A 19025-nucleotide genomic window follows, 5' to 3' on the forward strand; every position below is an offset into this window, starting at 1 on the left:
GTGGTCCACTTAGACACCACTGACTTGAAGTTCAGCCTTCTAACTTCACATGCTCATTCTTCTCAACAACCTTACTCAGCATTTGGGACAAAAGAGAATAACATTCACTCTACCTTTTGGAGTTCTTCTACTTGCTAAGATCCTCCTTGATTTACCAAATACATCCATCCATATGGGCATAATCCATATAATGAGACATAATAGATATAATCAGATAAAAGACACTGTATATACCAAATTCAGAATATCTGCACCCCACTCATATTCTCCCCAGCTGCATGAGAGGAGACAAAATTCCCAGTTGTTTTGACAGACTTTTTCAGAAATTAAGTTTATGGCCATTAATCACCTCTGATTGCTTTAACAGGGTCATTTTGATTGTGAAGATGTCTTTGCAAGTTCATAAATTTTCTTGATAATTTTATGCCTGTGGCTTGTGTATCGTAATTCTGACTATTCATGCAGACAGCATTATGTCATAAATTACCACATTTAGCTTGGCATGAATCTCAGTACTCAGGAACACTGCCTTTATTATTTAAATGTGTAACATATCTGAAGCACAGGTTTCAATAACCAAAATAAGGGAACACTTAGAAGAAACCCTAACACTTAGATGAGGAATGAGGACTGGATTTTTCCAAATGATTTGGGATGCAATTCTAATTCAAAGAGAAAAAAATCCATGATACCTTATACTTCAAAGAATTCTTCAAAGTCCAGTCTAAGGAAAAAAAAAATCCCAAATCGAGCATTAGATTACAATACCTTATGCAAGATTTCTTATGACACAGAAATGTTTCATTTAATACTCTGCTTGTATAATGATTCTGAGGAAAAAACAAGTAAACAGTAACTTTTAATTTGAAATTAGCCTAGATGGAGAACTCTCCATGACAAAATCTATAATGTTTAAGATGAAATCTATATAATGTGAACTATTCATATTTTGTGGAAAAAAACATAAGGCTTGATTATAAACCAGACAATATGAAAAACATTATGAACATATCCCACTGCTATTGAACGTAATTAGTTCTCAGGCTTTTAAACTTGCACATTCTTATATTTTTGCATCTGAGTAGCTCTACAGAAATCAATCATATATACCAAATTAAATTAAACTAATTTATACAGATTATAGACGAAATCAAATCATGTTAAACACCAAGTCCCTAGCAAATAAAAAAACTTCTCTAACAAATCCAGCCCGTTTGATACAAAGTGACTGCATTTTTTTATAGAACAGGCTGCAGATTAATTATTTCAATCTTTAATTACTGCATCAGATAATGACTATTTTGAACATATGCTTCTCTGCCCCGCTAGAAGACACGAATGAAAGAGAAACAAGTTCATATGCATGATCCTGTGTGTGCATGTTGGGGGAGGGAGGCTACAGAGCAAAAGGAACCAAGTGGCAACAATTGGAGGAAATGGTGCCTGTAACAGCTGCTCCTTTCAGATTCCCCTAGAAGGAGACTGCCTGAGGTGGACCACTGCACAAAGGGATAAAGAAGATGAAAACTGATGCAAAGCAGGGAAATAACTGCTGAGACCCCTGAGTCTACATCCGAATAGTCCCAAGCTGTGTGGCAAGACCTCTTTAGCATGCTACAGAAGCTGGTGATGAACTACATATTACCATGAGGCAAACTGGCTCCTAGCAGTATTGTCTGCATGTTATGGGTAATGATAACCAGAGGGCCCCTGGGAACAGGAGGCAATGATTTCATCTCCGTAAGCATCTGAGCTCCCCTTGGATACAGAGACCATTAAACTGAGAACAGAAGGGGAAATGTTAGGCAATGATTTCCAACTGGAGAGTGAAGACAACTTCTGCTCAACACTACTGTCAACCACTGATATTTTACTGCTGTCTGTATTGATCACTGCAAAGGACAAAAGGAGCTCTTTGTCCCATAGAACACAGTGTTTTTTGAACAAAAGTACTTCAAAAGTTTATCATGTAATATTATTGGTAATGCCATTATATTAGAAAATGCCACTGTATTATTACCACTGAAAAGTACTGGTATTTCTATTACTGTTAAAATAACATTTTGCACTCTTAACATAATGTTTGTTTTTGTACTACAGAGACCCTCTTGCTCTTGCACAGTGCTTTCCTTAACTGGCAGGCATTTCTGTAGGTCTAAAAACATTAGGTACTACTGACTGGTTACATATTTAAAGTGGGTAGTAGAACATTGAAAATTCAGAAAATTCAGAAAAAATTCAGGGTTTCAGAAGCTTCCTTTAAAAAGTCTGCATGCAGCAAAAAGAAATGCAACTTCCAAATGATTGCTGTAACTTTCTGACAGGAGACACGGGGGAGCAATGAAGGGAAAGGAATAGCTACAAAATGTAGTCAAAATTGATTCTGAGGAAACAATGCCAGGACTACTAATATTTTTGACACTTTCAAGGGTAGTAGTTTGATCCTTTGTATATTCTGGAGAGATTAACATGCAGGCTTCTTTGTTAAGCACGTTTGTTTATCCCGCTGCTCTTCAGAATTCACACAATATATTATGCGAAATGAAAAGTTAACTTAAGTTTCTGTGAGTCTGAGAAAAGTTGCTCAGGTAAGAATGCCAGCATACTTGTCAGGCAAAAAACAATTGCAGGTAAACTGAAGTACAAAAAATTCTGGTCTAATCTAGTATACTGTTTTCTGGTATGAGATAAAATATCATGTTCTCATTGCTGTTGCAACTATTTAGATACATTTTAATAAAATTATATGGACAATTTTAGTTTTGAACTATTTTTACATTCAGCTACAGGCTTAATTGCAATTCATTAAGAATCAGATTCCCTTTTCCAGCATTCAATTGATTTATGCAGAAGATAGGACTTTCAGCATTGAAGAATAAAGTATAAAGGTGGTCAATAACTTCTAAAAAAATCATTAAAAAAATGAAATCAGACAGAAATCTAGAACAACTTCTACACTGCAAGAGCCAAGCAAGTAATATTGATACACATGCTGAATTTATTCTGGGAATTTTATTGGTCTGCTTCTGAGAAAAACAAACAAAACAAAAACCATCACAACAAATATCCACAATGAATGACCTCTATAAAACAAGGTCATTCATAGAATACTGAGCCATTCTGCAGTTACAAGAACAAACAGAAAGAGTAATTATTCACCTGATTAATTGCATTAATCATGAACAAAATATTCAAATTTATTTTCCACAGAACATTTTTAAGAGGGTCACGGAGGACTGTGACTGATGACTGGCACAAAAGAGTCAAGTTGCTGCCCATTTTTCCTCTCACCCTGACCTATGAGGAAGCAGGGAAACTCTCCTTCTGGTCTAGAATTCCACATGCAGAGCTCTCACTGTCTCAGGATTACTAAGGCTCAAGAGAAACATCAGAAGAGGAGTTTGAACTCAAGTATCCACAGCAGGAATTGCATCAGCATTACAGCTTTTTAAAAGTAATTAATAATTCTTCTAAATTACAGATGTTCTAACAATCTCAGTGTGTGAACTGATATATTTTTCATTGCTGCTTACAAATACACTGTACCAAACTAATTTGCAAAACTGGTGTTTTATACAAAAACCTAACTAAATAGAGACTATTTGATATTCACATATATACAAGAAAAGGAAGGCTAGTTACATATAATCTGAACTGTCAATTTATATTATTCCTGCAGATCCAAGCATGAAAACCTGGACTCCATCAATTCTGGAATTTATTGGAACCACAAATGCTTGAGCCACACAGATCCCTGTCTACAGAACTAGGTAAAGTTATCAAAGGTCCATGAACCAAGAATCTCCATGTTTTTTTCCGCTCTGCAAATCCAAAGCATGCCAAGGAGGCAGAGGAAGGCTAAAGCAAAGAATAAACTTACTGCTAGTGCTGTTTCATGTTCTCCAGAGAAATGATATGCTAGACTTAAGCAATAGGCTGCTTCTCCTTGAGTCTTTTTATCACCTCCTAAGGGAAGAGTTAAAGGTAGAGTTACCAGCGTGATCCGAACAAAATGACATTGGTACAGACATCTCTTGCAGGTTCTTGAATAACAGACAGATGTTAAAATAATGTTGTAAATTCTTCCCCTTCTTTACCCCCACCATGTATCTCTTTCTGAAAAAAATACAGTGGTAATTAAAAATAGAGGCTACGAAATTCACCAAGGAAGTTCAGCAAAGTCAGAGAAAATATCTTCCAGTAGTAAAGTACAATCAAATTAACATGTGTAAGGTTCTCTGTCATTAATAGTTCTCTCATTAATAGTTTAATGATGGTCCTAGTGTAATCAAATTAGAAAATTATAGTAATCTCTCTATATACACTCAATATAAAATAAAAGTGGCCAAAATAGGTAATAAACCCTAATATATAAACACAAAATGTATCTTGACCCACACATTTTGCTGATGTGAATCTTAGTGAAACACCAAGAAAGAATCACCACTTGGCCAGTTCCATCTTTCTTATTCTCCTGTCTGTTTTACTACCTACTCTAGAGTAAAATAGCTAAAAAAATGGGTAACTTATACTTGCAAGCAGCACTTCTAGAACATTCTGTACAAGCTGTTGCTAAGGTGCAACACCACCTTTTTCCATGCCAGGTTTTATTTTGCTGATACTGATCTAACAAACACGGCTTGCTGGTCCTTTTGCATGGCTCCCTCAAGAGAAAATAATCTATTTGATACCAAAATAAATATTAAATAATTATGTAGTTCTTAAAGTATCACACTAGATTCAAAAATTTCCCTCCATAACATGAGTAGCGATAAAAAAAACATGTAGATGAAATTATATTAAAAATAGCCAAAATTCAATTTTTCTGTTGCTTAATATCCATCTGGTCCAACATAATAAGTGGTGAAAAATCAACCTGAAGAATAAATTCATATCAAGGTATTTTTAAAAATGCACAAATAAGTATAGTTGCAATGAAAAGGGAGATTTTCTGCTTGCAGTTGTAGACTCTTTCTGTCCAAACACACAGAAGCCTACACCTAGTTTTGAAACTCTCTGAATGATAATAATTGTTGAGGCATAACATTGTTCTGTCTATAGAACTCAGTATATATTAAAAGCCTGTAACTCAAAAAACGGATGGTCTTTTCCAATATTCAATAACCCTTAAAAGGCATAATAAGACAAATGAATAGAGAAAAATAATTTCACAGAACAATGGTAAGTTAAAAGTTGCTAGGGACATAAAGACCTTTCCTCCTTAAGAGGATTTGATAGTTTAAAGCAGGCAATATCTAATCCTAATTCCTAAAATGCATAAACACAGATGATGGTCCAGAAGGACAGAATGGAGATTACAGTAGCCAGTATGGCTCTGGTATGAGGACTGGAGAACTCCTCAGAAAGAAGTTCCTAAAGCTTAAATTTCAAGAGAACAACAGCACATATATTGTGCATAGTGATAGGTGGTACCTCAGCTGTGAGAGTGACTGATTTGAAATTTGAAATAAGGGAATCAGAATATCTGGCAGGTCAAAATAAGTTTTGGAAAGACATCAAATCTGTTTTGGCAATCACTTAATATCCAGCAGTTTTCACTAGCAATAAGGAAGACATCCCTAGGGAATTTCATCAGCAATACTTCTAGATCCTACACCTAATTTTAAGTGTATGAGTTGAACTGTAGCTGTAATTTAAACATATGTTATAGACAATAGCTGTAGAAAACACTACAAGCTTGTGTTATGACCGAGAAAAGTCATAATGTTATTTGCTGCAGAACTTAAAATTTGTAAAGTATTTTCATTTTTTGCCATTTTTCACAGTTTATCTATTCCAACTATTAGTCAAAGACTGCATCACAAATTAAATGTTCAGCATACATTATTAAATTAAAAAAAACGAATGGATCTGCTGATAAATATTGAATTAGTACATATTTAAACAAAAACCTTCTTCATTGTGAGGGTGTTTGAACAGTGGTAAATAATTTTCAGAGTGGTTATGGAGGCTTCTCCCATTGAAATACTAAAACCTGACTGGATGCAGTCCTGAGCAGCCTGCTCAGGACAATCTTTTGGTTTCCAGAGGTTTCTCTTCCTACCTCTGCTGTTCTGCAATTCTGTAATTCTTCCTTTGGGTTTAAAAGCATGTATGTATATTAAGATATAAAATTCTGTTTGCTTATTACAAAAATCTGTTTTTTTTTCTAAATATTAAGTAACTATGTACAGTGAAAAGGTAACTTTGCCAGCAGATAATATCAGTCAAACACTGCCAAATCACCAGTGACAGCCAATCAAAATCAGTGACCTCAGCTTCCATCAGTGACCTCACTTTCTGATTATTGGCTCAGTTTTATATTATTATTCCCACAAGGTTGTCAGGGTTTTGTTGGTTTTTTTTGGTTTTTTTTTTGAAATAAAGCTTTGAGGAACCTTAAAGTTTCTTTGTTGTCAGCAAGAAGGTATTTCTACTTTAGTGAGACCTGCAAGTGTATTGATGGCACTTGTCTATGAGTTTCATAGAAAATAATCACCCAGTGAAACCCTTGACACTTTCTACTTTACTCTTGGGAAGATCATGGCCTGCACATTGAATGAAGGATTGGGAAAGCATTATTTTCCACTTACCTTCTTTTGCCATCTTTAAAGCTTTTTTTAACGTTTTGATAGCCTCTTGGTGTTCTTTATTTTCTAGCATTTTGTCTGCTAGCAATGTATAAATTCTCCAGAGGTGCTGACATGCCAGTGAAGAGTAAGTGCGGCCTGTCTCATCTTTCCAAGATGTGCCCTCTGTTATCCGATAAAATGCTTCAAAATACTCAGCAGCTTTTGTGACATGACCTGAAAAACATCATTCATAATTATATTCAGTGCAATCAGCAACCATTTTTGAAGTTCGTAGTATGTAATAATTTTATCATTAAGAGTAAGTTGCAGCTAAATATTCCACAGATTTTTCAAGACTGTTCAATACATTAATCACAGATCACTGGAAAATATGGTCAAATTTCACAGTACCCAGTAATGCTAGAATTTAAAATTATCACATATTTAATTAGCTTTCTTTTCTATGTTCCCAATGTTGAAGGTGAGTGATTCCATGGAGGCAAAGTCATGATCTTCTAGAAAATAAGTTTATTCTAGATTCATAAAGCCTTTGTGGTTCTCATACATCAAAATCACATCTGTGCATAAATAATGACAACTGAAACCATTCCTCAAGTTTATTTTTCCATAATGAAAACCTTTGCTGAGAGATTTGAAGTGCGGAGGATAAAGGTATCAAAACTCTGGGGAAAAACTAAAATGCTTCATTCAAATAAATTTATCAATGAAAAAAAAACTATCATGCAAACGAATTTATTCAACAGTTATTGCAAGGCCAGGTCTGGTGAATTTATCGAGTAGATTTACTGCAAGAGCATTAACCACTGATAGATTAATTACTGACCCTGAAGTAACATACTCCAAGGTCTTCAAATGTAAGTTACTCAAACATCTTTAAGGCAAAGGAAAGTTTGAAGATATAATTCAATTAATTTTCACATTCCAGTAGTTTTTCCTCTATCTTCAGCTGGATTTACCTCTGTGCATAAAACTGAATCTAGGAGATTTCCATACTTGCTGGACAATGAAAATTCAAAGCTCTTTGAAAGAACAGAAAAGCTTTTCCTCTTACATAATGGGTATTGTTGGGAAACAGGTAAGATAAGACTATTTACATTAAAAATAATTTTAAAGAAAGCATTCTAGTCACAATATGTTGTTTAGCAGACTATTCTGTAGCAGGGAGAACTGAATGTGACCCTGCCTTCATAGGTTTGTGTGATGTAGGCATCTTGTCCCATAGATTGTCAACATATCAACTGTATTTCTATTGACAGCTGAAACAAACCATCAAATAAGTTCTTTTAGATGCTTGTAGTTTACGTCTCTTCTGAGATGTGATTTACAAGGAACTATTGCTGTTCTGCAGTCTTTTTTACACAGTGCTGCATTCAAATTTCAAAAAAAAAAAAACAGGAAGTAGAAAAGCTGTTTCCCAGTTGTAGGAAAGGAAGGGAGAAAAGCTTGGAGAAGGATCTTCTCCAAGCATTCCTAGAGAAAATGAGGTTATCCCCCAGGCTGCCAGCCAACCTTGAGGCAGCAGAACAGCTATGACGGATTTCTCTTATTAACTCAATTTAGATTTGTCTTTTGCATATGCTACCCCTTTATAACCATGCTTCCAACTTTGCACTATAAAACATAACTCATCTTTATTAGAATTAAATTTATTTTCATATTAAGTTTCTCTGATGATTAGAACGAGTTCAACTAAAACTGACAAGCACAAGAAACTCCTCTTTCAAAGACACAGTGAATTAAATGGGTGTCACAGACAAATAATGTTATGGCTCTACAGCCTACAATTCATGTACGAATCCCAGAGGACAAAACAGGTGCTGAAGAGTGCAGTGCCAGGTGAAAGCGGAGACAGCAGGCATTATTCAGTTCCATTCTAGCTAAGGATAGGTACTGGAGAGATGGCCCAAAACATTGGGAAAACAGGAAAAGTTCTATACATTCTTTCCAAAATATCACATGCTTGACATTGGACTGCACAAATAGAAAGGCAAAGGGAAACTATCACAACCACTACAAGCTGTTTACAGACTTCCTGACAGTAGATATAACAGAAAACAGAGATGCAGATTTGCTAAAGCCAGAAGAAAACCCTTGTCCATTCTCAAGAGGCTGCTAATTTGAGCTTTTGTCTGGTTCAGCTAACCTCTTAGGACACAGTCAACATGAAATCAACAGAATTTCACTTACCCAAGTTGCTAAAGGCAGATTTAAGATGCTGAAGAAGCTCATGTTGGGTTTGTGACAAATTACAGAAAGTTGAGTTAAAATTTAATGTTAATAGGTAGAGCCAGCATTTTGTTCACTTGGTTTCTCATGAGCACATACAGAGACTCTTCCTTAGAATTCTCCCCCAAGTTCATTAATAAATAGATTGTTCTTTTGAAAGGGTATTACCATACATTTGAGTCATTGGAATACACTACATGAGTAATGGATTCTTTAATAGAATTGATTCATGTGTTACTCAAAAACTTTTAGTAAGAATGGGAAGCAGCAAACAAACAAGTGGTATCACCATGAAGCTGAATAGCATCTGAGTTTCTACATGATTACTTAACAGGACCCATGGTTTAGGCAACTAAACTTGCAATCTTAAGGATTATTGTTCAGGTTGTTAGAATTATCATGTGTGGTGATTCTTATCCAAGCTCTCTCTCCTGCAGTATCCTCCTGAGAAAGTTGCTATCAGACTAGAAACTCACACATTCCATGAACTCCACAGTTATCAAGAGTTGACCTAACTCTAAGAGCTGTGACCTGACACTCCTTTTGCTAGATCTCAGTGAAACCTCTATGGAAACAATCCATCGACACCCAAGCTTCAAAATGGTACAGTAATATGGTTTCTTTTTGGTAATAATTCAAATGGATCTATATTACATTTGGCTTCACTGAATTACTAAGAAAGATTATGCAGAAAAAGGCAAAACAATCTGCTCACAGAAATACTAAAAAGGAAGTGATGCACAGAAAGCCAACATACCTGCGAGTTTCATAAACAAGGAAGAGATGGAATTCCTGTCATGAAAGCCCTTACATGGCTGGGAATTTGCTTATTGAAGACTCTTTCAAATAAAACAAGCTATTTGGAGACTTCTCAAATTCATGGAGAGGTAAAACATTTTAGACTTTGGAATTCATTCTTCCATGAAAATAAACAGAAATCCCTTGTTGCCATTGGCAAATGACACATCAGTCTATTTATTTAATCCATAATGCTTCTGTAAAACCCAAATGTTGTGTGAAAAACCATCTTTTCAGGAGGCTGGTGAGTTTAGTCGCTGTCATGAGTCAGTTCAGCTGGAATTGATCAGGCCAGTGCATTGCAAGTTTTAAACACTGAACTGCTGCAAGTGTTGGCTGCACAGATTCATAGAATGCCTTCTGAAAATCTTGAAAAACATTAAAAGAAGGCAATTAGCCAACTGCAGAACATTTCTGAGAGTAAGAGCATTTTTATCTCACTTAGGCAGTGACAAGGCAGAGTTTTAAATTACTTTTATTATGAACTAAAAAAAAAACAAAGGGAAAAAAATAGCAAAATGAGAGGAAAAACAATGGAGTAAGAAAATCACTTGACACAGTTTGCAGAAATGTATTTTTATAGGTATAGAAATGTAAAGAGAAAAATCAAGAAGGTGTTTCTAGGAAATCCATATTTGAAAAATATATTTGCAAAATGTTACACAAAGCAGTGAAGCTATTTCCAGTTGACAACATTAATAGCAATTGCATATTTATTCTCCCACTGCCATGCAGAATTTATCTCAGTGGATACCAAATGGAGTTGGAGACTCTCTGATGTCTCTCTTCTCTTCTTATAAAAGGAATCAAAACCTGCAATGATAACTCATACAACATATACACTACCACTACTAAAATTTTACACTTTTATAATTTTTTACAGTTTAATATAACTCAGGGCATAACAAAGGAAATCCCATCAGCAATAGCTTCATCTTAAATATGGGAGGCTAATATTGTCACAATATGGGAGTAGAAAATCAGTTTTAAACAATTATATATGAATAGAAGACATTCTGACACAGATTTGTGCTACAGTTTTCACTGAGCTGCTTTGAAGTAAAAAATAAATCTATTCATTCAAGCAAAATAATAATTCAATGCAATTTTGTAAATATGGAAGAGAAATGTTTTTAGATCATGTAAAAGTTAATTTATAATTCCCCTTCTTAAAATCCAATCCAAAAATACAGATTTGTTATATCAAAATAGATACAAAACCAAAAGGAGCATATATGGAGACTACTATTTTGTCTTTTTTTTTTTTAAGTAGAAAGATTGACTAGATATTAACACAAATGGGTTTAAATGTGAAGCTGCCATAAAAGCAGGCACATAAATGTAATTCTCCCAGCCGCTATTTTGATGCACATTTTTGATTCCATGAATATTTTATGAAATGGCCCAAACTAAAGCCATATAACATTCCTGCATTACTGATGCTTGCGCCCGTAAGCTACAAACATTAGAGGCATGATTGAGTGCATTAAAATGAACTCATTCAGCAGTGCATTGATTACTTGAAGGAGGAAAAAAAAAAAAGTTACTCCCACTTAAGAAAACAGCACACAAACCTGAAGTTTTCAATACTGAAATTAGAGACTCAAACTTGAATAATGTGGTATTTAATAAATAAAGGTAGTGCAAAACTAGAATTCTCTACATACATTCCTGACTTTAATTAGGTGAAAAGTTAATTAGGTCCACAGATTGCTTCCAGAAGTATACAGGTAATTTAAAATGTCACAATCTACAAAATGCAGTGACTGACCTGCTCTAGCTCCATGCCTCAGCAATACTGAGAACACCTAATGATTTCTTTTTCTATCAGCTTGTATGTTTGCCAATAAAAATAATGCCATAGAAAAACTGCACAAGAAAAGTGACAAGTCTGTTAGGTAACCTGCCCCAGCAGCACCACCAGAAGCAGGAAGCAAATTTAATCCTAAATTGCAAGAAGTTGTTGAGGACTTCAGAAAATATTCCACTATAGATTACAACTTAAAGGAAAAATAAACTTTGAGTATATTATAGTATATTTCAATCTAGAGCATATTTTGCCATCAGTTATTTCACTATATGAGAACAAAAAATCTGGTTGAAGCATCAGTTAATGGTAATGAAAACCAAAAAATACTATTATCTTTCAAAAGATATATGCTTACACTTCAGTTTAACTGCTTGAACTACTTGTATTATGCTCAGTTTCTGTGTTCAATTATGACAGCGCTACTCATGTTGAAATGCTTAATTCTGCCACAGAGATTATTACAAAAGTGTTTTACAGAGGTGTGTTCACAAGAAAACATAAAACAAGGTTCTCATTCAGCAAACACCTCTCATTCAGTTGAACCACCTTGGACTGCTGAGGTAAAATAAACTCTAAAGAAGCTACTGGGACAGCTCTCACATGCAATAACCTGAATTCAAGGGCCACCTGAAAAAACAAGAAAAAAATTGCAGAAGGGATTGAAGGTAAAATTTTGTGGTTTCATAACTCTAACATTGATCTCAAACAAAACCAATCATCAGCCAACAATCAAAGTGAGTATTTTTAAGATAATGGATAAAACCTTTTATTAATTTACTTTAGAGAAGGTGATCTTTTTTTTCGAAAGATTCCACCATGAACTTTAGCAAAATGGCATAGGCGGTTCATAAGAATATTGCAATGGACCATGCTGGCTCATCATGGGGTATTCTGCCCATTCCTCTAGTTTGACAGTACACCAGTAGATCTCACCTGGAGTCCACGATGTCTAAGGCCAACTGAGAAGTAAAGAACTTGAGGACACAAAGGAGAAAGGAAGTGAAAAAAGGAAAGTTGAGCTTCACTCAGCCTGCAGTGTAGCATTGGTGGACTGACTGCAAAAGGACAGTATTTTATCTTCCCTTCTCTGGGAGAAGGACTGCCAGGCTAGTCCTAGGTACTGCACTTTAGGGTATGATACATTATTTCTGTTTACATTACTTAAACAAATGTGTGTTGTCTGAAAAGAAAATTGTAAGTGTAGTAATTCAGTGAGCATCAGAGCAGACGCAGTCTTGTCCTCTGAGGACCTATATTACTTGCCTTAAAGCTCAAGCACTCAAAAATACACCTACACAAACCTAGAGGGCACTGCAGACTGCAGAACCTACAGCAGGGCAGTTCACAGATGCTGTATGACACCACCAGCACGCTGGGATATCAAACCTGATCTAAAAAGGGCTTGCTTAAAGGGTTCTGCCAGAGACGCCTCACAAGGTAGGGAAAATGCTGGCTTTTCTGGCTGCCTGGCTGCTCTCTAATCCCTTCCCCTTCTGCTGCCAGCAGTCCTGAGCTGCAAACAGGAGGGTTTTCCCACAGGCAGCTGAAATGACAGCTGCTTTGGGAATGGCGTACTGTGGACCAGCAAGAGGGAAAAGAATGACAACCAAACAGGTCCCAAATGAAAAACCCACTAACTTGCCTCTCTTACATTCATATTCAAATGAACCAAAGTGCAGATTTCTGGTTTACAATTAAAATTCCTTTATCTTATTTAGGTTAACACATTTTATGAAAGCAGCATTTGTCAGAGGACACCTTCTGATTTCTTTGATTATATATAAATAAACACTTTTTGATACATATCAATTTTAATCCAGAGGACAAGACTGAAAACAATGTTGAACACTAGCTGAATGATCATACACACATTTTAGAGAGAATTCTTGCTTCACAATATTATTCAAGCCTTCTTTCATGCTTGCAGAGCATCAAAGTGCTTTCAATATGCAAAGGCTACCCAAGATGCAAAATGTATTCAGGAAGCTCACACTGTAAGGCTCCAGGCTCTGGATAAGAGCAGGCCCACACTCAGTGGGATGCTCCCATTTCAGGTTTCACAAATACTTCAATGTCTAGGGGTGGATATCTAAATGCAGAAAGGGAAGGGAGCAGAAAACTCAGGGATAAATGGATTGCAATTCTGTTTCTCAGGGCTTAAGAGGTTTTAAGTTTAATACAAATAATGAAAACATGTTATATTGGTATTTAGCCTCAAAGATAAATATGATAATTATCTTTTAAATAGAGAAAGTTACACTAAAGCAGATTAGTTTCACTAAATTACTTTTTTGCTAAGTCATGTCAAATGCTTGCCTTGGTTTAAATACATTTTTTTTGGCAGTGTTTATATTTTATTCAGGTTCTACCCAGTTCCCTTTACTTTTCATAGCTTCTGATAATAAATTTATTATTGGATGCGGTGCTTCAGCACTGGAGCTGTTCTGTGGTGCAGATGATTTACTTCAGAAATGCAGCTGGATTAATGACCTGCTAAGATCCCAGCCAACCTGAGTGATTCTCTGAAGAGAAAAATATATTTTTATTAACAGCTTCATGTTTGCTTTACCTATGGCTTCTCCAGATTATTAGTAATGGCTGAGGACATGAACCCTGGCAGCTCTCAGTGACACTGGAAAGGCACCTCTGGAAGCCTCCTTTATCAATTACTGAAAGGAAACACTGCCTCCAGGAAAGTTTATGATGACAACTGCCGGACCAGCTACAGTATTCCAAGAACTCTCAAAGCTTTGAAGCAAAGAAAAAAACACTGTGAGTGAGAGGGCAGCTTCATCTCAGTACTAGTCATTAAGCAGTAAATAATTAAAACACCCTGGAAAAGACAGGTAAAATACAAGCAGCAATGTCAGTAATAGACATGAAAGAGAAGAGAGGGAAAAAGAATTTAAAAAAGCAAAGAAATAATTCATTTGAAGTTTTAATAAAGTTTCATTTGCAGTCTTGTTTAAAGATATATCAGACTTTAGGGATGTAACCTAATTACATTTTTATTCTAAGTTCTATTCAAATATCTTGGACTTTGAATCTTTAACACAGATCAAACACAGTATAATTTACTCATGGCTATCAATACTTTAAAAAGATCTCTTCATTAAATGTCATAGTCTTATGAACATGCACATAAAGCAAACAGAGAAATATTTTCTACCAAAAACATTTAGAATATGATTCATACAGAAGTATCTATATAAACAGCTCACCTGAGTGCAAAATACTATATTCAAGCACACATCAAATGTTTTTTCTAAAATCTTCCTGATACATCTTTCATCGTTCAAGTAAACAGCCATAGCTTTTTTACAGTAGTTTTATGATTTGAAAATGAACTTTATTGAATACCTAGGAATGGAAACTAATTTAGGATAATTTTTTCATGTCAGAACTTTTGATGACAATGCAAATGACAGAGTTTAGAATCAGCACCTGAGCACTGCTGTGAATATTTTGAAGAGCTTATTAGAAAGCAAGAATACAGACCTGCCCCCAGGTGTTATAGCAGAACTAAAAGATTCTCCATTTGAAGAGTTAGGACAGGAAAGTGGGAGTGACCATGAAGGGATTAAGGAAACTTACTTTTTCTTAGTTTAAAGAACATTATTACTTCCCTGTGCTTAATAATAAACCTTGATTTAAATCAATTGAAGTAAAATCATGTAGAAAGTACTACATTTTCACAGGATTTCTTTTCAGAAGTAGGAGCACTACAGAATTCTCCCTGCATTCTCTTATTCAAAATATCTGCATTACACACCAAAACCTTTTAAAAATAAGAACAAAAAAAATTATGAATAATATTCTTATTAACAGGTCCCTTTTGCTTTCATGTAGCACATTCAGGAGCTTTTTTCAGACTTTTTTAAGACTGTGCTAATTTGAACTGAAAATATTCTTAATTTCTATAACATCAATTCATGACAGTACTTGTTAGTTCAATACCAGCAACAACCCTGTAATAATAAGATGCCATTTACTGGGGAACTACTACGTGCACTTGCAGGAGGATGAGCCCAATTATTTAATAAACCTGTTCACACTGTCCTCCCAAGAATCTAGCAGGATTTATGGCTGCTTCTGACTGCTACTGACTGACAGGATAGCCAAAAAGCAACTCCTAGCCATTTGCTGCTTAAATTTTTAAAATTATGCTCTACAATCATGTTTTTCCCAGCCAACTTACATATTCAATTCTTAAGCAATCAGAAAACAATATAACTGCTTTGTGAAATAGAGTAAGTGCAGAATAATAAAGGAGAATTAGCTTCAGGTGATACGGTAAAAATCAATGACTGGAAGTACAGTAAATGGTCAAACTGGGTATGCAGAATTTCATGTCCCATTAACGGAAGAGTTCTTTCTGTCTTTAAAGTTCCCTGATATGGAGACTCTTCATAAGTGTATGAACTTAAAATTTAGCAACAGGTTTGTGTAGTCAAAGACAAGGGATTTGGAAACAAGGGAGTATGTCCTAGGTCTAAACTATTCCCATATGTCTTTTTCTGAATAAACTGTTTGAAAATAAAAAATAGTCACAACTAGGAATAAATTTGAGAAGTTTGTAGTTTGGGATATGCAACCTGAGGTGAGGGGGGAATATCATGATAAACCAATGGTATTTAGTTACTACTGGATTTAGTTATATACATTCTGTTATATAAATATATATGATCTCTCCAGACAACAAACAGTAGACACTTTTAGGGTATTCTCCACAGGGAACAAGCCCATATAATCATCCTGTTCTTCAACAACTTTTGGAGTGAGTTTCAACCGAATTTGGTAAGAAGTCAATAGGACAGTAAGTTCCTACAACATTTTTAGAAAATTGGTATCTTGAGGATAGACATTGATCCAAACTCCAGGTAGACAGAAAGACAGGCAGAACTTGCTGTACATGTTGAGACAGCAGCATTCTGCTTGGCCAGGGAGCAGCATGTTCTCATCTAGCTTTAGTTTATCACAGCACACACTGAACCTCACCAAGTACAAGTACTGTACAAGGAAAGGGAACTGTACAAATGCAGAAATCCAAAATCCAAATCCAAACGTGTAGATCCTGTCTGAAAGGATAGATGATCTCTAAATCTCTAGAACTATTACTCTCCTTTAGGCCACTGTCATGTAACTAGCACAAGCTTCCTATAAATAAATTAAATAGGAATTTATATCTTTAAATACTCTTCCTATTTTTGGTCCACACAATGATAAAACTCATTATAAAAAAAATGAGAAAGATAATGATGAGCTTGATGTTTTACCAAAAAATCACAAACTTAACTGGGTATCATTTTAAACTAAGACAAGTTGCTTACAGAAAGGAATCTCCAACACAGACAAAAGGACAGATAAAACCTATCTTTCAGCTGATAATTTGAGTTGCTGTTGTTCATGAATGAAGAGATGGGGTTCATTTGAGGTCGCCTTCTTCCAGTGTCTAACCTGGGCTCGTGGATACAACAGTATGGAAATCTCAGCTACCGGGTATATGCCTTGTGGTGGAAACAACATAGTAAAAAAGGCAGGCTGGATCATTCAAATGCAGCAATTCTGTTATCAGTGACAGCTCTGCACTCCACAGGTAGCGAGGAAGAAATTAATCTTTCTTCACAAATGCTGTCCTCCTGGTTTGTTTTATTTACCAGCTGTTTGCAATTATGCAATCAGATTGTAAAGCTGAATTTTTCTACACTATACTATGGAGGATTTGCTATTTAAGTGGGCTTGGCAGACTTGCAGCACAGGTATCAACATAAAGCTCTATTAATGCAAAAGGTGCTCATGAGCCACACATCCCACAAGTGAATTTTATTCTGGCTATACTTAGGAATCTCCTAAAAAGGAACTTTGTTTTTCTGTAATGAAAATAAAGTTGCAAATTGTGCACACAGAAAAGCATATGAAATTTCATAAGCAATTTTAACTTTTGCCTTTTTAAACCTTTTTAGTACTTCATTTTGCAATATTAACATTCTCTTTTTTTTTATCTGAATATAAATTATTTCTGCCTGAAGGCAAACCAATTGGGGAAATTCTGCTTAAATGTGCATATTTCCTCTGCATAGATACTCATGAATTTATGCTGAGCTTCTCTCAATTATTTATACATTACAGTTTTCAATTAAAAAACACTTGCCATAAACAATTCAAAATACAAAATCAACAATTTCTTAGTAAGAATGTATTCTCAGTGAGAATTTCTTGACTAAGAACAAAAAAATAAACAATTTAGACTTTTAATGTTCCAAACCCAAAAGATGTCATGAACCACCTTTAAGTAGTTGTTTAGCAAATATATCCAGTAATTAATAGCTAAGCTTCATAATTCAAAGCTATCCTGTGCAACCTGTTTCAGGTGTACCTGTTTTATTAGGGCAATTGTACTAGGTGATCTTCAGAGGTTCCTTCCAATCCAGTCATTCTATGAAATGCCCCTTAAACACAATCAAAACCTTTCCATCAATTTCTGCAATGCTTTGATAAAAACTTGAGCTTCAACACAATGGCAAATTGATAGGGAAAATCCTACACCTCAGACTCAATCGAGATTGTTGAAAACTGCAAGAATCCTGCGGTGGTTTTTCCCCCAACAAATTATTTAAACTTATAAGTCTCTCCTGTTTAGGAGGGCTTTCAACCAGAAAAGTTTCTATCAAATTCCAACATATGAAATGGACTGTATTTTATCCATGATCACAGATAAACAATTACACCTTTTCAAATAAATGAGGTGCAATTTATTAATATTTTTGGGTTAGGTGCAACATGATCAGAAGTGATCAACTCTGGCAGAATACTGCTTTGTTTGAAAAGCAATCAGACCTTAATATTGCTCATAATCAAGGCAGAGTTGGATTAGGACTGAACACTTTTAAACCCTTCATTAATTTGCAGAATACAGCAGATTTTTGAAATGTCTAAGCTATTTTAGAAAGGACTAAAGGAATTCCTTATTGAGGTCTCCTAAGACCTGCAATCTGAAAAACACACACAGACGGACAAAACTGGGTTTCTGGCTTAGCTGCATGTTGTGGGAATCAGCTCTGAGATTCCCAACATTGCTCTTTCCTTTGCACTCACTCCCTTTCTCTCACCAGCTCTGCCTGCCTTTAATCTTTTCACCCTGTAAAGATTTCAGATAAAGTATTACCTCCACTTTTGTTGATCCTTGTATACTAGCAGAATATAAATCTGATGACTAATTCAAAGTCACCACTGCCTTGAGACTAATGGCATTTCCACACATTTTACAGCTCTCATAGCAGGGGAGACCCAGGTTCTGGCAGGGCACTGATACACATTTGCAATTAATAGTGAAAGTTTTATTCACTGGACTCTACTGTGATACTTGTATGCTTTCTCAAACAGTTATTTAAATGTATCCAGAAATGTTCCCAAGCTCTGCAATTGACAAGTACCCTATTTTCAGATGTCTGCTTGTAATTTGAATAATATAGAAGTTTATCTGGTTTTGTTGTAGCATATTCCAAGCAAAGAGCTCCTGCAAGTTACAAATTCCTTGTTCTCCCCCAGACTGCTCTTTTAATTGATACAAGTTATCTTAAGCTTTGGGATGCATGTAT

At 35.3% G+C, this 19025-nt stretch overlaps 1 protein-coding gene across 1 annotated transcript in view; it reads right to left on the minus strand.

Annotated features, from left to right (window-relative positions):
- Window positions 1–19025, minus strand: part of TTC29 (tetratricopeptide repeat domain 29) — a 121828-nt gene that overhangs the window by 71173 nt on the left and 31630 nt on the right. Inside the window, exons 6-7 of the mRNA XM_062493663.1 lie at window positions 6594–6806; window positions 3881–3966 (exon numbers count right to left, since the gene is read on the minus strand). Of these exons, the coding sequence (XP_062349647.1) occupies window positions 3881–3966; window positions 6594–6806 (299 nt within the window). The remainder of the gene's footprint in view (window positions 1–3880; window positions 3967–6593; window positions 6807–19025) is intronic.

This window comes from Cinclus cinclus, chromosome 5 (assembly GCF_963662255.1).
Source record: "Cinclus cinclus chromosome 5, bCinCin1.1, whole genome shotgun sequence".
In the NCBI taxonomy this organism is placed as follows: domain Eukaryota; kingdom Metazoa; phylum Chordata; class Aves; order Passeriformes; family Cinclidae; genus Cinclus; species Cinclus cinclus.